A 24,767-nucleotide genomic window follows, 5' to 3' on the forward strand; every position below is an offset into this window, starting at 1 on the left:
GAAAAACATCACCAGCAGAAATCATTAAAAAACGGAACTCAGTTGACAGTAAAAAGTCGTTGTCGCAATTGTTGGATATGACTTTAAAGCAGGGGTCAGCAACCTTTTTGAAAGCAAGAGATACTTCTTGGGTACTGATTCATGCCAAGGGCTCCCAGTTTGATACACACTTCAATAAATTGCCAGAAATAGCCAATTTGCTCAATTTACCTTTAATAAATAAATCTATATACCGGTACATTAAAAAATGGGTATTTCTGTCTGTCATTCTGTCCTACATTTTTTTTTCCTTTTACGGAAGGTTTTTTTTTGTAGCGAATAAATGATGAAAAAAACACTTTAGAGGAGAAAAATTAAATTTTGAAACATAGTTTATCTTCAATTTCGACTCTTTAAAATTCAAAATTCAACCGAAAAAAATGAAGAGAAAAACTAGCTAATTCAAATCTTTTTGAAAAAATTAAAACAATAATTTATGGAACATCATTGGTAATTTTTCTTGATTAAGATTAATTTTAGAATTTTGATGACATGTTTTAAATAGGTTAAAATCCAATCTGCACTTTGTTAGAATATATAACATTTTGGACCAAGCTATATTTCTAACAAAGACAAAACATTATTTCTTCTAGATTATCCAGAACAAAAATTTAAAAATAAATTCAAAAGACTTTGAAATAAGATTTAAATTTGATTCTACAGATTTTCTAGATTTGCCAGAATAATTATTTTGAATTTTAATCATAAGTTTGAAGAAATATTTCACAAATATTATTCGTCGAAAAAACAAGCTAAAATGAAGAATTAAATTAAAATGAATTTATTATTCTTTACAATAAAAAAAATAAATTTTACTTGAACATTGATTTAAATTTTCAGCAAAGAAGAGAAAGGAATTTAAAAGGTAAACAGGTATATGTGTTTAAAAATCCTAAAATCATTTTTAAGGTTGTATTTTTTCTCTAAAATTGTCTTTTTGAAAGTTATAAGAAGCAAGTGAAGACCAAGTCTTTAAAATATTTTCTTGGATTTTCAAATTCTTTTTGAGTTTTGTCTCTCTTAGAATTAAAAATGTCGAGCAAAGCGAGACCAGCTTGCTAGTAAATAAATACAATTTAAAAAATAGAGGCAGCTCACTGGTAAGTGCTGCTATTTGAGCTATTTTTAGAACAGGCCAGCGGGCGACTCATCTGGTCCTTACGGGCGACCTGGTCACACAGGATTACACAAAGATAGTTTGACTTTTATATTGGGGAGACATTTGAACAACAAATGGGATGTTGTGCATGAGTTGATATAGAGTGGATGTAGCCTTAATTCCTCAGTCTGTTCTTCCTTAGAACACAAACAAGTTGAGACTGATTCTAGCAGTTGCAGCTATGGTTGCTATATAGACAAGATACAATATACACTTGTTTTAATTCAATCGTTATATCGCGATAATGCATGTTGACGACACATTCTAGTTGTGTCCAGAGAATTTGGTCGGTGCTGGCTAGAGCTCGGCAGAGTAACCATGTAATACTCTTCCATATCAGTAGGTGGCAGCAGGTAGCTAATTGCTTTGTAGATGTCGGGAACATGGTTTGTCCTGATTCCAATACGCAGACGACAGCGGGAGGCGGTGTGCAGGTAAAAAGGTATCTAATGTTTAAACCAAAATAATGAACAAAATGCATTGAAGCTAAGGTATGGCTATGCAGAACGAAACTAAAACTAAACTGGCTGCAAAGTAAACAAAAACATAAAGCTGGACGACAGCAAAGACTTACAGCGTGTGGAGCAGCAGACGGCGTCCACAAAGTACATCTGTACACGACATGACAATCAACAACAAAATAGATGCGCAAGACAAGAAGTGAAACACTACACACAGGAAAACAGCTAAAAAGTCCAAATAAGTCATGTGACAGGTGGTGACAGTACACCTACTTTGAGACAAGAGCTATAGTCATGCATGCTTGGTTATGCTTTAAAGTCATATCCAACAATTGTGACATCGACTTTTTACTGTCAACTGAGTGTCGTTTTTTTATGATTTCTGCTGATGGTGTGCCTCCGGATTTTTTTCAACAAAAAAAATGTGCCTTGGCTCAAAAAAGATTGAAAAACACTGAACTAACGGACCAAGCGGCCTGCACCAGCTTGCTAGCTAGCTTAAAATCAAGGGTCCCCAAACTACGGCCCGTGGGGTAAGTACGGCCCGCCAGCGTTCAAAATCCGGCACGCGGGAAGTCAAGACTAAAAAAAAAAAAGTTATTTTATTTTATTTTTTTAATCTGTCCTTTCGAGCATCAATCCATTTTTTACCCCTTGTTACTCTCGGGGTCTCTTAGCCGCTCAGGCAAATTATATTGTCTAAAAATGCATTTTCCCATCGATAACGTGACGTCATCACGTGCACCCTCTTTCAGTCGATTAGTGCACGAGGCAAAAAATGGCGGATTGCTTGGGAAAATGTTGAATCTCTGAGTGTAGAGTTTTTAAACATTTAAACATCAGTGGACATGCTATTTTTTGTTCAGTGTAAGGAAAAGGCTGTTTGTCCCATCTGCAATGAGACGGATTAAAGATGTATATATATATATATATATATATATACGTATGTGTATATATGTATATACATATACACATACATATATATACACACATACATATATATGTGTATACATATATATATACATATATATGTATGTGTATATATATATATATACACATACGTATATATGGTGTATGTATATATATATAAATATATACATACACATACATGTATATATACACACACACACAAAAAAAAAAAATAAAAAAAAAAATATATATATATTAAAGTTAAAAGTTAAAGTACCGATGATTGTCACACACATACTAGGTGTGGCGAAATTATTCTCTGCATTTGACCCATCACCCTTGATCACCCCCTGGGAGGTGAGGGGAGCAGTGGTGCTGCGCCTGGGAATCATTTATGGTGATTTAAACCCCAATTCTAACCCTTAATACTGAGTGCCAAGCAGGGAGGTAATGGGTCCCATTTTTATAGTCTTTAGTATGACTTGGACGGGATTTTAACTCACGACCTACCGATCTCATGGCGGACACTCTAACCACTAGGCCACTGAGTAGATGGCCTAGTGGTTATATAGTATATATATATGTGTTATATATGTTATTTAGTGTATATATATACATATATATATATATATATGGCCATTTTTTTTTAACACGATGCGCCCCCCGGGTCAAAAAGTTTGGGAACTCCTGGCTTAAATGAATGCAAATTATGTAAACATTGTTCCCCATTAAAGAACCACATATCACAATGTAAACTGGTGTAAACACATTGCTGTCTGAGCAACTAAGGTATTCATTGCATCATTAATGAAATAATTTAATTTTTTACAAAATGAAATTGAGCTTTATTTTGGACACCCTGATAGAGGGTATACATTAGTTGCTAGATAGTTTTTAGCTCGATCCAATACAGAAGCCAGTGTTTAGTCCATGCAACACTAGGATTATGTAGCATGTTGGCAGTAGGTGGGCGGAACAAATTGTTTTGCTTGTAGGAGAGTGGGAGGCTTTTCTGGCACCATGAATGAGGTCAATTAAGGCATGACTACTACAAAGACTACTCTGTGGGTGTGTAACAAAAAACATAATACATTTAAACGATATGGTGCATTGGTGCCAGGATCAATCGAACTGTAAATTAAACCCGCCCATTACAAAGTCATGAATCGGTTTAATCCATCTGCTGAAGGTCCTGTCTGCTCAGTGTCTATAGTACCCTCGGTCTCTCTCTCTCGGGGTATATCTGCCTGGGGAAGCCTTTTGGCCATGGCCATATTTGCACCAGAGACCACCTGCTGGCTCTCTGCCACATCAGCTTCTGTGTGGACAAACTGGAGGAAAAGACGAGGCTGGGAGCGTCGGGATGCTGAACGGGTATGTATCGGACACTTTGGTCTCCCTAGACATGGGCAATTATTTTGACTCGGGGGGCCAAATTTAGAGAAACAAAATGTGTCTGGGGGCCGGTGTATCTATTTTTAGGAACACTAATACAAAACCTCACAATAATGTCTGATTGAATGCTAAAAATGTTATGACAGCCCGCCTTAAAAAACGTATTGGAATGTTACACTTTTCTATGAACGATAAAACACTGAATATTGACAACATATGAACATCACACCCCCTCTCCATTGACATATTTACAATCAAGCGAAACGCAACAAACAACGAAATATGAACGCAAAGGGTAAAAAGAACCCCACCTACAATCTGATATATCTCTAAGTTTTAGAACTTTGTTGTAAAAATCTCTTTCCGCATCTGTCCCTGACACCCACATTTTAGGCTGGCCACTCTGGAAACACTCTGTGGAAACGCTCCCCGCCCACACTGCTTGGTGCCTCGTCTGAGCTGCTGTGACGTAGATGACCTAGTAACTAATTGAATTACCAGAGTAACTAGTGTATCATACAAAAGTGCAGATTCCAACCACTAAAATACTTTGTATAGTTCAACACATAAAGTCATTAGAAAACATAGCTGCACACCATAATGGCAGCTACACTTTCTATCTTAAAGATCTAAAAAAATAAATTGGGAATGCCCGGGGGGCCAGATTGCAAATCTTAACGGGCCGCATGTGGCCCCCAGGCCTTAATTTTCCCAGGTCTGCCCTAGACGGATTCTCACCCATCCTTGCGAACAAGACATAGTGGGCAGCCTAGGACAGAGTCCGCGCTTTTGGTTTCTTTGTTGGGTCTGTTCCGGTCTGTGGCGGTGCTGTCCCCGTCCCCGCAGACGATGGTGTGGAGGACTGCAGAAACCACTGTGGTGTAAGTGGGTGTTTGTTTATTCATTGCTCAGGTTTTTGGTTGAATTTGACTTTGATTGCTGTATGGCAGCTGGTGGCATCAGCTCTGTACTCTTTTTAATGTCGTTTGTGTTCTTTAATATTTCCCTCATGAGTTGTTTACCTTATTTTTGTGGACTTTTTGTATCTGCACTGCAACTGTATATATCGGCATCGGTTGATATCGGTATCGGTAATTAAGAGTTGAACAATATTGGAATATCGGCATAACAGCCATTACCGTACATCTCTAAACGCATGTTTTCTATGCTTATGTGCACTTTTAATTATAGTGTGTGAATGGTACTGTTTTTTTGTTGTTGCATTTATTTATGAAATCAGTTTTTTCTGCCCTCTTGGCCAGGTCGCTCTTGCAAAACAGATTTTAATCTCAAGTTTTTTTACCTAGTTAAACTGCAAAAGGTCAGTGTTCAAAAACAAGCAAAAAAAATACAAAAATGAGGGGTATTTCACTTGAACTAAGCAAAATCATCTGCCAATAAAACAAGATAATTTGGCTTGTCAAGACTTTCCAAAACAAGTAAAATTAGCTAACCTCAATGAACCCCAAAATACTTCAAAATAAGTATATTCTCACTAATAACATCTGTACCTTTCTTGGTAGAAAGAATAAATGAGACCTTTTTGCTCAATATGTTGAAAAATATTCTTAAATGAAGTAAATGCTAGTGTCATTATCTTGACATCATGATATGTGCTCAGCATCATGATTTTTTTTACATGCTTGAAGTAAGAGATTATTACTTTAAAAAAGTAGTTTTATACTTGTGAGTGTTGATGACACAGCTTTGCAACACTTGATATTCTAGTTTCAAGCATGTTTTACTCAATATAGGTCATCACATCTCAGCTACAAGCTGTAATATCTTACTGAGATCATTTAGGACCAAAACCCTTAAAACAAGTAAAACACTAACATAAAATCTCATTAGTGAGAAGAATGATCTTATCAGACAGAAAATAAGCAAATATCACCCTATTTGAGATATTCAATCTTATTTAGATTTCAGTTTTTGCAGTGTAAATAAAAAAAGGAAAATTAAAAGCTCTATCCTTTAACTTGTAGATTTCTGTCGCAGTGGAGATGAAATAATAAATAAACTATAACAAACAGTCACCAGTCAGAAGCATGAGCCAGACGTATGATGTGTGAAGATTGAATAGCAAGCAAAGTACCAAAGCAATACAAAGACAACATACAAACATTATAGAAAGGCCTGCGAGCCCAGAATGCGACCAGAGACCTTGCTGCGAGGCAAGCGTGCCAAACACTGAGTCACTGTGCCACACTGCTTCCTTTAGAAGCCGCACACAAACAGTACGAGTCGAGAGTGAGACGCCTCGTAGCAAGAATTGCATGCTAGCTTTGTATTATGTCCTGCAGAGACAGTGTTGAATTACTCAACATAAAAAAAGTGTATTTCCAGCGGTGCCCTCCAACCTGACCATCCTTGACTACATCTGTTTGCTTTGATACACCAAACCCTGAGAAAGTAGCTCCATTTGTCACCGGCTGATTGTAGCCAGACAAACTGCTGTGTCTGCGGCCAGATAGCGAGCCCGGCTGTTATTAATCACAATTACAGAGTGGGCCTCGCACCCAGGAGCTGCATCAATAGCTCCCCAACCCCCTCCTCCTACCCGCCACCTCTCCAGGCCCGGACCACAGTTTGGAGGTCAGCATTTAACCGGCAACACATTTACTCTGGCCCCCACCGCCTCCTTTTTATTAGCAATCTTTTAATTTTGAACCCGTCCCTGCCTTTGGGAAAAATTGCAATTTAATATCACAGCTGATGCGCCGCATACTGTTTTTGACAAGCGTGATGAATAGCCTGAAGTGATGTATGAAAACAGCCAGGCGGATGGCAATATAGATAAGGCAGCCGTTTCACTGCTGGGGCCACCCTCCCCTATTCACGTTTCATTTGGTCACTGCTGAGATGAACAGAATATCCAAGTCGCATCTGCTTGGGAAACAGTTTTGACCCAGGATCTTGGAGAAAATGTGCCTTTGCAGCATGACGGGGGGCAGGAATGCTGCAATGTGCTGCCCACGCACTTACTGCATGTAAGGCACCACAATATTAGGTACACCTGCACAATCTAATGACTTACTGCATGTAAGGCACCACAATATTAGGTACACCTGCACAATCTAATGACTTACTGCATGGAAGGCACCACAATATTAGGTACACCTGCACAGTCTAATGACTTACTGCATGTAAGGCACCACAATATTAGGTACACCTGCACAATCTAATGACTTACTGCATGTAAGGCACCACAATATTAGGTACACCTGCACAGTCTAATGACTTACTGCATGTAAGGCACCACAATATTAGGTACACCTGCACAATCTAATGACTTACTGCATGTAAGGCACCACAATATTAGGTACACCTGCACAATCTAATGACTTACTGCATGTAAGGCACCACAATATTAGGTACACCTGCACAGTCTAATGACTTACTGCATGTAAGGCACCACAATATTAGGTACACCTGCACAATCTAAGGACCAGAGGTGGGTAGAGTAGCCAAAAATTGTACTCAAGTAAGAGAACTGTTACTTTAGAGATGTATTACTAAAGTAAAAGTAAGGAGTAGTCACCCAAATATTTACTAGGGTAAAAGTAAAAAGTATGTTGTGAAAAAACTACTCAAGTACTGAGTAACCTGTTCGTTTAAAGTCCTACTGAAAGCCACTACTAGCGACCACGCAGTCTGATAGTTTATATATCAATGATGAAATATTAACATTGCAACATATGCCAATACGGCCGCTTTAGTTTACTAAATTGCAATTTTAAATTTCGCGCGGAAGTATCATGCTAAAACGTCGCGGTATGATGACGGGTGCGCATGACGTCACGCATTGTAGAGGACATTTTGTTCCAGCACCGTTCCCATCTATAAGTCTTCTGTTTTCATCGCATAATTCCACAGTATTATGGACTTCTGTGTTGCTGAATCTTTTGCAATTTGTTCAATGAATAATGGAGACGTCAAAGAAGAAAGCTGTAGGTGGGAAGCGGTGTATTGCGGCCGCCTTTAGTAACACAAACACAGCCGGTGTTTCATTGTTTACATTCTCGAAAGATGACGGTGAAGCTTTACTATGAAACAGAGCGGTCAAGCGAACACGGTTGGATTGGACCACACACACACAAAGTACAGTGTGTTATGCAGCGATCATTTCGAAAGACCGTGTTTCGAAGAGGGTCCCTTGCGAAGGGCAGAGATGGGCATCGCCACCACCCGTCGACTGGTGCTGAAGAAAGGTGCGGGGCCGACCTTCAGGTTGTACAGGTACGACCATATAATCTCACTAAAACACTAGTAACACAATAAGCAGATAAGGGATTTTCCAGAATTATCCTAGTAAATATGTCTAATAACATCTGAATGGCTCTCACTGTATAGTCTTTTTTTTTTTTTTTCTAGTCCTTCTCTCTCACTTTCCTGATCCACGAATCTTTCATCCTGGCTCAAATTAATGGGGAAATTGTCGCTTTCTTGTTCCGAATCGCTCTCGCTGCTGGTGGCCATGATTGTAAACAATGTTCAGATGTAAGGAGCTCCACAACCCGTGATGTCACGCGCACATCGTCTGCTACTTCCGGTACAGGTGAGGCTTTTTTATCAGCACCAAAAGTTGCAAACTTTATCGTCGATGTTCTCTACTAAATCCTTTCGGCAAAAATATGGCAATATGGTGAAATGATGAAGTATGACACATAGAATGGAGCTGCTATCCCCGTTTAAATAAGAACATCTCATTTCAGTAGGCCTATAAGGACGACGGCAACAAGTAATGCACAAAAACATAAAAATAGCAATGAACAAATTCAGAGCCAGGAATATCTCTTAAGCAACTAAAACAATAATATCCATCCATCCATCCATTTTCTACCGCTTCTGGTTTTACAATGTATTGAAAATAAATTTGAAAATAAATTTTACCTTTGCAACTTCATTATACTATTGGCTAAGTTTTATATTCATAAATGTAAGTTTCTCAAACCCGACCTGTTTTTTGTGCCTTTAAAAAAGATTTAGAACTCCACATTAAAACACTCTCTACCTCTAACAAGCAAAAAGCTGTGAAAACGATGATGCTGTGTTCCAAATTTAAGTTATTTACTGAGATTGAGTGAGCCTATGGCTTTGCACTTTGTTTATTTTATATATGTATATTTTTTGCATACTATTTTAGTTACTTTGAAGTTACAACCCCCTGGCGCTGTTTTGAAACGGTTTTTATACTATTTTGTACTGTTTTTGTACTTTGGCTATTATTTTCAACTGTCTGTAAATGTTGAAATTTATAAATAAAGGTTTATAAAAATTAAAAAAGTGCAGTTAATCATGTGACCGCCTGGCTCTGTTTGATCGGTGAAACGGAGTCAAACGTCACCATTTTAGTGTCTCTCTCAGAAATCACCGGGGGATAACATATACCAATTTTCACCTGAACTTCAATATTGAAGGTGTGCAGTGATGGCAATGCCTTTAACACCCTCTACAACATGTCGTCGCGCCCGCTTTTACACCACGCGGTCTACGTGCCGACCGGTCACATTTTATAGTAAGCCTCTGTTAACACACGCAAGTGACTACAACGCGTACTTAGTCAACAGCCATACAGGTTACACTGAGGGTTGTGATATAAACAACTTTAACACTCTTATTAATATGCGCCACACTGTGAACCCACACCAAACAAGAATGACAAACACATTTCTAGAGAACATCCACACTGTAACACAACATAAGAACAAATACCCCAAATCCCATGCATCCCTACTCTTGCGGGCTACATTATACACCCCCGCTAGCACCAAACCCCGCCCCCCCTAACCCCGCCCACCTCAACCGACGCACAGAGGGGATTTGGTGCTAGCGGGGGTGTATAATGTAAAAAAGTGCAGTTCTCTTTTGAAGGGGAATTGCACTTTTTGGGGAATTTTGCCTATTATTCACGATCAATATGACAAATGGATTTTTTTTAATGCAGCATTCTAAATATTAAATGCATTTGATCAAAAGTCCGCTTACAATGGAGCCTATGGGAGCCGTTCAATTCTGCCTATTATGTTTATAATGCAAGTACCGGATTTTTCGGACTATAAGTCGCAGTTTTTTTCATAGTTTGGCCGACTTATACTCAGGAGCGACTTATGTGTGAAATTATTAACACAATACCGTAAAATATCAAATATTATTATTTGGCTCATTCACGTGAGGGATTAGACGTATAAGATTTCATGGGATTTATGGATTATGAGTGACAGATAGTTTGGTAAAGGTATAGCATGTTCTATATGTTATAGTTATTTGAATGACTCTTACCATAATATGTTAGGTTAACATAGCAGTTGCTTATTTATGCCTCATATAACCTACACTTATTCAGCCTGTTGTTCACTATTCTTTATTTATTTTACATTGCCTTTCAAATGTCTATTCTTGGTGTTGGGTTTTATCAAATACATTTCCCCCAAAACTGCGACTTATACTCCAGGGCGACTTATATGTTTTTTTCCTTCTTTATTATTCATTTTTGGCAGGTGCGACTTATACTCCGAAAAATACAGTATATATGTAATGTTGTAACAGGCACATTGACAATAGCATTTAATATAGCTACAATAGCTGTATAGCTCGATTGGTTGAGTGGCCGTGCCAGCAACTTGAGGGTTCCAGGTTCGATTCCCGCTTCCGCATCCTAGTTACTGCCGTTGTGTCCTTGGGCAAGACACTTTACCCACCTGCTCCCAGTGCCACCCACACTGCTTTAAATGTAACTTAGATATTGGGTTTCCCTATGTAAAGCGCTTTGAGTCACGAGAGAAAGGTGCTATATAAATATAATTCACTTCACTTCACTTAATATTTACGTATTTTTATCATTTTAAGCATACGTGGCACATTACTTTCAAAAACGCAGTATGCATTTCTGATCACTGCAGACTTTATGAAAATAATAAAACATCACTTACTGTGCAGTGTCTGCTGTCATTGATATGCTGACTGCTGGGATGTTCCAATATTTAGATGAAAAATGTCTCGTAATCTTTGTGAAAAACCAGGGTGGGGCCTAGTGGGAAAAAGCGCTTTTCGTGTTGTTCTCGCCAGTTCCAGGTGCTAATTGGTGGTCAAAGTGTCCCAACTTGTCGGATTATATTCTCATCTACTTTCCAGGTGAGAGGCATGATTTATGATCTAAAATAAACTTACAGGGAGCAGGGGAGCAGGGAAGCGAGGAAACAGCAGACCACTCGATGATGTAAACGTAGGGACAACGGAAATGATTACATAGACACTAAAAATAATTTGTCTGCCTTAGCGCTTATACTAAAAATATCACTTTTATCACTTTATATTCATAGCTGTATGTAGAAATTTCTGGTTGTATCTGCTACTTTAATGTCCTCTTTGTTCTTTGATGTTAGATGTTTCCCTCTTACACACATGTAAGAGGGATGTGTTCTATGGCTATGAGTTGTTTTTTTCCCTTGGCCTCAGTCTGCACCCCCTCTCCAGGGCCCAGGCTAAGACCGATTTTTTTAATTTTATTTTTTTCTCCCATTCCCCCCCCCCTGTTTACCTGTATCTCATCTTTTTTGTAAGGGGCGCTGGAAGACGGCAGACCCGTCAGCGATCCTGTTCTGTCTCCCTGTAATGTTTGTCTGATCTTGAATGGGATTGTGCTGAAAATTTAAATTTTCCTGACGGAATAAATAAAGTACTATCTAATCTAATGTAATCTATCTAATATTTGGTTAATATTCAAGTCCCAAAATGTAAATAGAGTATTGTTGGCGCTTTTTGAATGGTCATTTTTCTGATTTTATGGGCGGAATAGTGGAGAGCTCCCATTGGCTCCCCTGTAAGTGGACTTTTATTTACGTTTATTTAATATTTAGAATGCATTACAAAAAATCCATTCGTCGTCCTGTCTTTCATAATGATTGCAAACAGGCAAAATTCCCCAAAAAGTGCCGTTCCCTTTTAAGGCCTTTGAGTGTATTGTAGGTATATGCTCTTGTTTAAAAGGATGGTGTTCCTCCTGCCATACCTCCATGGTGATGTGATAAGCTGCCTCCATTGGCCAGGATCTCCTCTCGAGCTGCATGCTGGGAGAATTTGGAAAATGACAATAATTGGAACCACCCACTGGCACTATATTTTTCCAATAGTATACCTACCTCAACTTGTTCATACACGAGCACCGGATCGGAGAGACCCCTGTAGTTGAAGGCAAAGTAAAAGTAGACGCAGGCCCCGGCGTCATAGGTTTGTGTCACCCTGAAAAAGAAAGGTAGACATTTAAAGAAACTCAATGCTGCTGGTTTTTGAAACCTTGGATCACATTTGACAGGTAAAAAAAAAATCACTTCACTTTAAATAATTCAAATACAATGTAGATCACATCTGTATTAAATCTGGTTTGAAACCTGCTTATAGATAGCAAACTTTCATAGTAATGAATACAATTGGTTTTTAATAAGATTTTATTGTAATAATTTACTCCATGTTTTATATGATAATACTAAGGCTGTCAAAAATAACGGGTTGAATCACAGAAGTTGATCACATTAAGCTTGTATACACGCAGATAAATCACACAATTTATACATGCTCTTCACCTTAACCACAGTTGGTTACCTGAAAAGCGGCACAGGCTGTTATTGGGTCAGTGATCAAGTCAAAGCACATGCTAGTGCAAAGATGACTTCTTAGGAGACTCCCACTCGTGTGCTCAATGACACATTTCACTCGGGACTTTACTTACCCAGTTTTCAGCAAATAAATGACGTGCATTCAAGTGCATGCAGTAAAATATTTAAAAAAATGTTCCTAGATGACATTCGGACAATAAAATTGTATTTGTGTTCAAATATTACGGTTTTTTTAAACTTAATTGCAATTATGCAAGTGAATAATAAGCTGTGATTGATCATGGTTAATCCAAATTCAAAAGAGTAATTTATCTTATTTTTTTTATAAATGAAAAAACTTGACACGTTTCTGATTAAAATGGAAATGTTTTCATTACTTTGTTGTTGCTACTAAAAAAATGAATTTAACTCGTTTTGTCAAATAGTGGTGTCTGCTCAGATAAAAGCCACGCCCCAATTAATCCATTTGAAGAAATATAGCTGCTGTATATAACAGGTATGTGGTTTTCCTGCTCCCATGGAATAAACTTCCATTATGCTACACAAAAAACACAAACACACACACGCAGTGATTGTGTTGTTGTTGTCAGCTCATGCCAGCAATTTGGAAAAGTTCAGCTACCAAAGTTATCCTAATCTGTTCTTTTAAACCATCATTATTACCGTAATTTTTGGATTAAAAATCAGTTTTTTTTCATAGATTTATATTCTGAAGCGATTTATGTGTGAAATTATTATCACATTACCGTAAAATATTAAATAATATAATTGATCTTATTCACGTAAGAGACAAGGAAATGGTCACACACACACACACACACACACACACACACACACACACACACACACACACACACACACACACACACACACACACACACACACACACACACACACACACACACACACACACACACACACACACACACACACACACACACACACACACACACACACACACACACACACACACACACACACACACACTCCATCAGGTTGGATGGGAAGTGTCGGTGCACGGCCATTTTCTGATCTCTCCAGAGATGTTCAATCAGATTCAAGTCTAGGGTCTGGCTGGGACTCTCAAGGACATTTATAGAGTTGTCCTGAAGCCATTTCTTTGATATTCTGGCTTTGTGATTGGGGTCGTTGTCCTGCTGAAAGATGAACCGTCGTCCAAGTCCGAGTTCAAGAGTGCTCTGGAACAGGTTTTCATCCAGGATGTCTTTTTACATCGCTGCGTTCATCTTTCTCTCTATCCTGACTAGTATCCCAGTTCCATCCCCAGAGACTGATGCTGCCACCACCATCCTTTGGGGATAGTATTGACCTGGTGATGAGCGGAGCCAGGGTTCCTCCAAACATGACACTTGGCATTCACGCCAAAGAGTTCAATCTTTGTCTAATCAGACCAGAGAATTTTGTTTCTGGTCCGAGGGTCTTTAACGTGTATTTTGGCAAAAAACTTACAAAGAATGGCTTCTGTCTGGCCACTCCCCAAAACAGGCCTGATTGGTGGATTGTCTTTGTGGACGATTCTCCTCTCTCCACAGAAGAATGCTGTAGCTTTGACAGAGTGACTATCCGGTTCTAGGTCACCTTCCTGACAAGGACCCTACTCCCCCGATCGCTCAGTTTGGACGGCCGGCCATCTCCTGGAAGGGTCCTGGTGGTTCCAAACTTCTTCCATTTACAGATGATGGAGGCCACTGTGCTAATTGGGACCTTCAGTGGAGCAGATACTTTTCTATAGCCTTTACCAAAATTTTGTCTCAAAGGTCTACAGACAATTCCTTCGGCTTCATTCTTGATTTGTGCGCTGCCATGCACTGTTAAGTTTCCACATCATGTCCAATCAACTGAATTTACCACAGGTGGACTCCAATGAACCTGTAGGAACATCTCAAGGATGATCAGTTGAGACAGGTCGCACCCGATCTCACTTTTGACCTCCATGGCAAAGGCTGTTGTGATTTTGTTGTATTTTTATTTTTAATAGATTGGCAACATCTCCACTGAAGTGGAGGAGTTCAAGTACCTCGGAGTCTTGTTCACGAGTGAGGGAAGAGTGGATGGTGAGATCGACAGGCGGATCGGTGCGGCGTCTTCAGTAATGCGGACGCTGTATCGATCAGTTGTGGTGAAGAAGGAGCTGAGCCGGAAAGCAAAGCTCTCAGATTACCGGTCGATCTACGTTCCCATCCTCACCTATGGTCATGAGCTTTGGGTTATGACCGAAAGGACGAGATCACGGGTACAAGCGGCCCAAATGAGTTTGGGTCTCTCCCTTAGAGATAGGGTGAGAATCTCTGCCATCCGGGAGGAACTCAAAGTAAAGTCGCTGCTCCTCCACATGGAGAGGAGCCAGATGAGGTGGTTCGGGCATCTGGTCAGAATGCCACCCGAACGCCTCCCTAGGGAGGTGTTTAGGACACGGGGAATACCCAGGACACGTTGGGAAGACTATCTCTCCCGGCTGGCCTGGGAACGCCTCGGGATCCCCCGGGAAGAGCTGGACCAAGTGAAAAGGGGAGAGGGAAGTCTGGGCTTCCCTGCTTGGGCTGCTGACCCCGCGACCTGACCTCGGATAAGCGGAAGAAGATGGATGGATGGATGCATGGCAACATCTCAAAAAGCAAAACAACTTTTATACATAGTCATTATGTACAATTTTGAGGATTTTGATGTATTAAAATTTGGAATTAAGCTGTAACATAAAATGTGGAAAGTGAAGCGCTGTGAATACTTTCCGGATGCACTGTGGTTTACTGAGAAGTGTCTAAAGTTTGGAAAAGAGACTCAATAAAATACAAGCCATGTAGCTACTTGTAAATTAAAAAAATAAAGCAGCATTCATAGTAAAGATAAATGTTTTAGCTCTCAGAGTCTCTTGCTTCTGCTCCCTGCCGAGGCCTTTGTTCCTTTGACATGGCCCATCACCTGGCACGCTGACTCCTCCAGAGGTTAAATGGACAAATCAATCATGTGACAGACCGTAGCCGGGAAATGAATAACTGTGGCATAATCAGGGTGAGGCTTAATCTGTCCGCCAGCGTAGAGCAGCAGCCTGCTCGCCGTCTGGTCGTCAGGCTGTGGCCAACGTACACGACTTATGTGGAAGGACCAGCCAGTTTAAACAGCATTAACACATCTATTTCTCTTTTAGGGCAAGTTGGATTAATGTTCAAAAAAATGTTTGCAATTAGGTAAATTCATGTCTCGAAATGAACAGTGTGCAGTTAAGTTTGAACAAGCATTGCACGCAACTTTCAACATAAAATGTAAGTGGCTAAACTAGGAGGTTATGTGACTGACGTCATATTGCAAGACAGAATGACAAGCTCAATGTAGCATCAACATGACTTGGAAGCTGTTCTTTTAATGAAATAATAAATATAGGGCCGTACCAAACTGTTATTTTTTTTTTAATCAATGTATTATTTTTTGGACTAATTTGTAGATTTAGTTTCCTTTTGCAACTAACTGTTTTTTAGTATATTGGTGCAAAACAATTTTCTTGTTTCTAAAAACTTTAAATGTGTGTTGTTCGGTTGGCAATTACTTGGAGAGTCTTTTTTTTTTACTTTCTCTGCCATCTTAGATAATCACCCTTGATGCTGCCTTTTTAGGAGATTGTGCATTGCAAAAGTGCACTGCAAAAAGTCAAAAACAAGAAAAAAATATAGAAACATTTGGGGTATTTTATTTGAACTAAGAAAAATTATCTGCCAATAGAACAAGAAAATTTGGCTTGTCAAGACTTTCCAAAACCCCTTAAAATAAGAACGTTCTCACTAACAACAAGTGCACTTTTCTTGGAAGAAAAAAATAGACCTTTTTGCTCAATATGTTGAAAAATATTCTTAAATGGAGTAAATGCTAGTGCCATTATCTTGACATCATGATATGCACTCAGCATTACATTTCTTGAAACCAGCAGACATACTAAAAACTAATATATTGTTCTTAATGGAAAGGCAACCACTTGTTACTCTCGGGGTCTCCTAGCCGTTTAGGCAAATCATACGGTCTAGAAAATGCATTTTCCCATCGAGAACATGACATCATCGCGCCAACTGCGTGCTCTTTCAGTCAATAAAAAAAGACAATATAAAATACATCCATAAATGTGGACGCATGTGAAAAAGTGCAATATATTTATCTGTACAGTAATCTATTTATTTAATTATATATATTTATTTATTTTATGTATATATTTATATATTATTTATATATATTTATTTAATTATATATGCACCTTTGTGCTTTTTTTTAATCCAGCACTACCATGAGCTTATGTAACGAAATGTTGTTCTTATCTGTGCTGTAAAGTTCACATTTGAATGACAATAAAAAGGAAGTCTAAGTCTAATTAATGCACATACTGTATATACACCCTGGCCCCCGGCCGAAAAATGTTTAATTGTAATTTGGAAGAATTTATCTGAATGTGCATTAACCATTTCTGTTCAAAATTGTTAGAAATGTCACAAGTTAAATGTTTAAATATTACCTGTCAGTTTACTGTACTGTGCAACTGTACTACTATATGAGTACATATTTGTTATTGTTTCATTGAAAATAAAACAGCAAAGTCCATTTTGCTGTCATCCGTTTTAATTATAAGACACAATTGTGTCAAAGTCATGATTTTTTTTTCATTTCTTGATATAAAAAACGACTACTTTAAAAAAGTACTTTTATACTTGTGAGTGTTGATGACAGCTTTGCAACACTTGATATTCTAGTTTCAAGCATGTTTTACTCAATATAGGTCATCAACTCTCAGCAACAAGCTGTAATATCTTACTGAGATCATTTAGGACCAAAATACTTAAAAACAAGTAAAACACTAACATAAAATCTGCTTAGTGAGAAGAATTATCTAATTAGACAGAAAATAAGCAGATATCACCCTTATTTGAGAAATGTAACTTAACTTAAAAGAATAGTCTGATAGTTTATATATCAATGATGAAATATTAACATTGCAACACATGACAATACGGCCTTTTTAGTTTACTAAATTGCAATTTTAAATTTCCCGTGGAGTTTCTTGTTGAAAACATCGCGGAATGATGACACGTATGATGACGTGTGTTTGTGACGTTATTGGTTGGAGCGGACATATTAGCCCAGCACCACTAAAAGTAGTCTCTTTTCATCACATAATTACACAGTAATTTGGACATCTGTGTCCCTGAATCTTTTGCAATTTGTTCAATTAATAATGGAGACGTCAAAGAAGAATGCTGTTGGTGGAAAGCGGTGGATTGCAGCTGTCTTTAGCACCGAGACACAGCCGGTGTTTCTTGGTTTGTTGTGAAGCTTTAACACAGAGCGGTCAAGCGAACATGTTTCTCTACGTCAACCAGCATGTTTTTGGATGGGAAAATTGTGATATATATCTTAACGGAGACATCAGTGGATTATGCGTCCTCCTGCAGTAGCTGTCAAAAAAGGCAGCTGTGAGCTTGGTTCCTCGGCTTCTCTCAGAGACACTGGCGTGTTCACCGCAGCCATCCGACTTTCAGGTATGTCTTTACAATCTCACTAAAACACTATTAGAAGTGAAGTGAAGTGAATTATATTTATATAGTGCCTTTTCTCAAGTGAATCAAAGCGCTTTACATAGTGAAACCCAATATCTAAGTTACATTTAAACCAGTATGGGTGGCACTGGGAGCAGGTGGGTAAAGTGTCTTGCCCAAGGACACAACGGCAGTGACTAGGATGGCGGAAGCGGGAATCAAACCTGCAACCCTCAAGTTGCTGGCACGGCCACTCTACCAACCGAGCTACAATTAACAGATAAGGGATCTTCCAGAATTATCCTAGTAAATGTGTCTAATTACATCTGAACCGCTCACACTGCCGCCGCCCGGAGCTGTCGCTTTTTATTTTATTTTATATTTTTTATCTAGTCCTTCACTATCAATATCCTCATCCACGAATCTTTCATCCTTGCTCAAATTAATGAGGAAATTGTGGCTTTCTCGGTCCGAATTGCTCTTACTGCTGGTGGCTCACGATATAAACAATGTGAGGATGTGAGGAGCCCTCACACCCGTGACGTCACGCACAACCGGGAAAGACAAGGTTTTTTATTAGCGACCAAAAGTTGCGAATTTTATCGTGGATGTTCTCTACTAAATCCTTTCAGCAAAAATATGTCAATATCGCGAAAAGATGAAGTATGACACATAGAATGGAGCTGCTATCCCCGTTTAAATAAGAACATCTAATTTCAGTAGGCCTTTAAAATGTCTCTGACAATCTTGCACTTTCTGTTTTGGAAATGACATGAATGTTTGTGCCATTGCTTTATAACTTTAATAAACACGCCTTTGCTCAATTGACTTAGTTGTTATTCCCCTCTCTGCATGAACGTTTAAAATTAGCATATATTAATGCAGTATGAAGAAGAATGTTTTAATGTAGACACATATAACCATCATACTGTGTGTGATTATATGCATCAAGTGTTCATTCAAGGCCAGGGCAAAATATCGTTATATATATCGTATGGCCTAAAAATATCGAGATATTAAAAAAAGGCCATATCGCCAAGCCCTACTCCGGAGCGATTTATAATCCGAAAAATGGGGTACTACTTCAGCTGATCAGAGACTTTGTAAATCAACTTGATGTCAAATAATCAAAAACTGCTTGTCAAAATGTCACAGATATGAGAAAATGCCAAATGTTACCTGCATGTGGATAATGGTGGAAACTGGACTCCTTTGTCTTTGCACTCTTTGATGATGCGAGCTTTTACATTCCGGCAAATATCCAAAACCCTGCAAGTGAGAGAAAAAGTGAGACACTTGGCCATTGACACAATTCTAAACATCTTTGTTGTGTTAAACCTTTTGGGCCATTTACTGCACATAATGCAATCAAAGACTTCTGTGAACATATATTAGAAAAAAGAAGGAGCCCAAGAAAGAGGAGGTAGATTCAGACGGAGAACACCACACGAGCCGTTCTCATTGGTGCGGAAATGGCCGCCGGCTCTCGGCATGTTCAGCCATGTGGAGGATGGCAAGGTGGATGGGTAATGAGCCAAACCTATGTGCTCGCTTCGGTCACTTGCTCCCTTCATCTCTCCCGTCAGCCATGTTACACAACAGGGAGCGTCGCACGCCACCACCACAACGGGGAGAGCTTACTGCAGGGGTGTCCAAAGTGCGGCCCGGGGGCCATTTTTTAACGGCCCCACGGCACATTGTAAAAATACTATTAAAAAAACAAACAAAAATACATAAGTGTCATAAAAGAGCCAACAGGTGAAATGTAACAAGAAAATGTTGCAATGTTGACTCTAATAACACTAAGCTGCTATGCATGCCGTTTCTTTCTTTAAAAAATAATAATGAATCAAAATGAATGACATTATGAATTATTGACCTATTCGATGCTCCAATAACGTCACATTAAATATTCCACTTTGAGATATTCTTTGGGGAAAATATTGCATATTTTGTGTTTGCTATGTAAAAAAGTGAGCTGTTTTTTTGTTTAGTTTTTTAAAAAAAGGGCCTAATACAAACAAACAAACAAAAAACAAACAACAATAAAACTTATAATCTGAAGTTTATCTGGAGGTTATTGTGTTAAAAGTAAACAGTTAAAAAAATGTATAATTTATTTTTTAACACTTTAATGAGTAGGACCCTTTTGTATCCCCAATAATTGTTGTGTAATTTGTTTTTAAATGTCATTGCTAATAATAATAATAATGAATTAAAATAAATCTTATGAGTTATTGACCTTTTTAAGGCTCCGATTATTGTATAATCTCAAATATTCCACTTAAAATTTTTGGGGGGTGAAAATATTACTTTTTTTTTTTTTTTTCCATAAAATACATGGTTTTCTTTGCCAAAAAGAGCATACAACTTAAATCTTTAATAACTTTATATTGACAGATAGACCTAATGTTGATCTAGAGATTAAAACTTTGAATAATATCCATCCATCCCATCCATTTTCTACCGCTTATTCCCTTTCGGGGTCGCGGGGGGCGCTGGCGCCTATCAATAATACAAATAATAATACTGAATAATGACACATTTTCTGTATTTTTTTTTTGGAGGCCCAAATTGATATTTTTTTGTACATATATCGTATTGGTTTTTAACATAAGAAATATCAAAATGGCCCCCACTTGTTTTGATTTGTCAGTGTGCGGCCCTCAGTGAAAAAAGTTTGGACACCCCTGGCTTACCGCAGTCGGTGAGACTTGCACCAGTGGCTCATGTTGCATTAATGGAAGAGTTTGAAGCATTATTGATGCATGACGTCCCCCGAGACATCAGTCAGACCGCAATGGACTTGGCTTCAGTGAGCCTCCCAAATGAACACGGCGTGTATGCTGAACAAGGGCTGTTAAGAAAAGAAGCGCATCCAACAAAAGAAACATGACTAATGCAGATTCACGTTTGTTTAGTTATTTTTTACATTTCACTGACAGCGGCTTACTTATTTTTGCACTTACATGCCAGTTAAGGAAGATGGCGACGGTTTGACCCTAGAACTGTTCATTTCAAGGTCCATTATTATACGCTGGATATGGCATGATATGTTTCAGCTTGTGGGAGCTGGCACTAAAAAATACAGCTACTGTATTAATAGGGAACTATTATGCAAAACTAACTTTCCTTACCTATTGGTACCTCTTTTTATCAATCAGTCAATCAATGTTTACTTATATAGCCCTAAATCAATGGCTGACAAGCCACAACGACATCCTCGGCTCAGATCCCACATCAGGGCAAGGAAAAACTCAACCCAATGGGAAAATGAGAAACCTTGGAGGGGATCACAGATGACCTCCCACGCTCTTGGGCAACGGGTGCAATGGACGTCGAGTGGCTCTGGCATAATCTTGTGAGAGAACAGTGTATAGTGGATCTAACATAATAGTGTGAGAGTCCAGTCCATAGTGGATCTAACATAATAGTGTGAGAGTCCAGTCCATAGTGGATCTAACATAACAGTGTGAGAGTCCAGTCCATAGTGGATCTAACATAATAGTGAGAGAGTCCAGTCCATAGTGGATCTTACATAATAGTGAGAGTCCAGTCCATAGTGGATCTAACATAATAGTGAGAGTCCAGTCCATAGTGGATCTAACATTATAGTGTGAGAGTCCAGTCCATAGTGGATCTAACATAATAGTGAGAGTCCAGTCCATAGTGGATCTAACATAATAGTAAGAGAGTCCAGTCCATAGTGGATCTAACATAATAGTGTGAGAGTCCAGTCCATAGTGGATCTAACATAATAGTGTGAGAGTCCAGTCCATAGTGGATCTAACATAATAGTGTGAGTCCAGTCCATAGTGGATCTAACATAATAGTGTGAGTGTCCAGTCCAGAGTGGATCTAACATAATAGTGAGAGTCCAGTCCATAGTGGATCTAACATAATAGTGAGAGTCCAGTCCATAGTGGATCTAACATAATAGTAAGAGAGTCCAGTCCATAGTGGATCTAACATAATAGTGAGAGTCCAGTCCATAGTGGATCTAACATAATAGTGTGAGAGTCCAGTCCATAGTGGATCTAACATAATAGTGAGAGTCCAGTCCATAGTGGATCTAACATAATAGTGTGAGAGTCCAGTTCATAGTGGATCTAACATAATAGTGTGAGAGTCCAGTCCATAGTGGATCTAACATAATAGTGAGAGTCCAGTCCATAGTGGATCTAACATAATAGTGAGAGTCCAGTCCATAGTGGATCTAACATAATAGTGTGAGAGTCCAGTCCATAGTGGATCTAACATAATAGTGTGAGAGTCCAGTCCATAGTGGATCTAACATAATAGTGTGAGAGTCCAGTCCATAGTGGATCTAACATAATAGTGTGGGAGTCCAGTCCATAGTGGATCTAACTGTTAGAACCACTATGGACTGGACTCTCACACTATTATGTTAGATCCGCTTTATTTTTATATGATTGATCATGTTTATATGATTTTATAGGAGTCGTCACGGTTTACGAGACACATGAAACGAGACGAATCGGGGGGTGTGCTGTCTACTTAAGCCCCCAGACAGTGTTGAATATTTTAAAATGTGTTTTGTGGAAATTGTAACTTTGACTACATCATCAGTTGCTAAGTAGCGTGGCGCTTTCTATAATTTACAACAGACTACGTTGCAAAATGATAAAACCCCCCCAACCTTCCTCTCGTGTGAGATCCACCCAGGGATGAGGCCTACTGTAAGAGGGACTAAAAAGATAAGAGGCTTTAGAGCAGAGGTCTCAAACTCAATTTACCTGGGGGCCACAGGATGCAAAGTCTGGGTGAGGCTGGGCCGCGAGAAAAGATTTCTTTAAAAATTTAACATGCACTTTTTAAGGAATTCACCTTCTTTGAATGGCTTTCCCGCCCTAGCAACATACTTCCCAACCCTCCCGATTTTTATCGGGAGACTCCCGAATTTCAGTGCACCTCCCGACAATCACCCGGGGCGACCATTCTCACGAATTTGTCCCGATTTTCACACGGCCAACAATATTAAAGGCCTACTGAAAGCCACTACTACCGACCACGCAGTCTGATAGTTTATATATCAATGATGAAATATTAACATTGCAACACATGCCAATACGGCCGCTTTAGTTTACTAAATTGCAATTTTAAATTTCGCGCGAAGTATCCTGTTGAAAACGTCTGTATGATGACGAGTGCGCGTGACGTCTCGGATTGTAGCGGACATTTTTTTCCAGCCCGATCCCAGCTATAAGTAGTCTGCTTTAATCACATAATTACACAGTATTCTGGACATCTGTGTTGCTGAATCTTTTGCATTTTTTTCCAATCAATAATGGAGACATCAAAGAAGAAAGATGTAGATGGGAAGCAGTGTATTGCAGCTCCCTTTAGCAACACAAACACAGCCGGTGTTTCCTTGTTTACATTCCTGAAGGTGAAGCTTTACTATGGAACAGAGCGGTCAAGCGAACATGTTTCCCGACCACGTCAACCGGCAGGTTTCGGTGAGAAAATTTCGGTAATAAGTCGGCTCTTACCGTAGACATGAGCGGAAATCGCGTCGTTCCTCGTGTGAAAAGAGGCAGCAGCGACTCTCTTTTCTCCTCTGTGGCTTCCCTCAGAGACACTGGCGGTCACCACACCCGTGGCCACACCCCTCCGACTTTTAGAATCTTTCATCCTCGCTAAAATTAATGGGGAAATCGTCGCTTTCTAGGTCCAAATCGCTCTCGCTACTGGTGGCCATGATTGTAAACAATGTTCAGATGTGAGGAGCTCCACAACCCGTGACATCACGCGCACATCGTCTGCTACTTCCGGTACAGGCAAGGCTTTTTTATTAGCGACCAAAAGTTGCAAACTTTATCATGGATGTTCTCTACTAAATCCTTTCAGCAAAAATATGGCAATATGGCGAAATGATGAAGTATGACACATAGAATGGACCTGATGTCCCCGTTTAAATAAGAACATCTCATTTCTGTAGGCCTTTAAGGGTGTGCCGTGATATCACAGCCTTTAACGTCCTCTACAATATGTCATCGCGTCCGCCTTTTCATCATAAACACAGCGTGCCAGCCCTGCCATATGTTGTATGAGGCTTCTGAAAACACACGAAAGTGAATGCACTGCATACTTGATCAACAGCCATACAGGTCACACTGACGCACGGAAAGGGGGGGGGGGGGTGTATATTGTAGCCTGGAAGAATTATTGCTGCAAGGGGTTCTGAGTATTTGTTTTGATGTGTTTATGTTGTGTTACGGTGCGGATGTTCTCCCGAAATGTGTTTGTTATTCTTGTCTGGTGTGGGTTCACACTGTGGCGCATATCTGTAACAGTGATAAAGTTGTTTATACGGCCACCCTCAGTGTGACCTGTATGGCTGTTGATCAAGTATGTCTTGCAGTCACTTTCGTGTGTCTTCAGAAGCCAGAAACAACGGAAGACTGGGCTGGCGCGCTGTTAGTTCAGGTTGTAGAGGGCGCTAAAAACAGTGTGATTATGGCAGCCCCTGAACATTGTTGTTGGGTGAAAATCGACAGAAATTTGAGAGAATAGTTGTCCTGAAACTCGGGAATCTCCCGGACAAATCGTGAGGGTTGGCAAGTATGATGCTGTCAAGCTCCATTCATATAAAACTTGCGGGTCGCATTAACATTCAATTTTCCTATCAACGTCT

The 24,767-nt window shown here is 39.3% G+C and overlaps 1 protein-coding gene across 1 annotated transcript in view; it reads right to left on the reverse strand.

Moving 5' to 3' along the window:
* The window catches only part of agps (alkylglycerone phosphate synthase), a 102,083-nt gene that overhangs the window by 11,251 nt on the left and 66,065 nt on the right, over nt 1–24,767 (reverse strand). The window contains exons 17-19 of the mRNA XM_061880185.1: nt 19,289–19,378; nt 12,105–12,204; nt 11,975–12,032 (exon numbers count right to left, since the gene is read on the reverse strand). Of these exons, the coding sequence (XP_061736169.1) occupies nt 11,975–12,032; nt 12,105–12,204; nt 19,289–19,378 (248 nt within the window). The remainder of the gene's footprint in view (nt 1–11,974; nt 12,033–12,104; nt 12,205–19,288; nt 19,379–24,767) is intronic.

Source organism: Nerophis ophidion, linkage group LG19 (genome assembly GCF_033978795.1).
Source record: "Nerophis ophidion isolate RoL-2023_Sa linkage group LG19, RoL_Noph_v1.0, whole genome shotgun sequence".
Taxonomy (NCBI): Eukaryota; Metazoa; Chordata; class Actinopteri; order Syngnathiformes; family Syngnathidae; genus Nerophis; species Nerophis ophidion.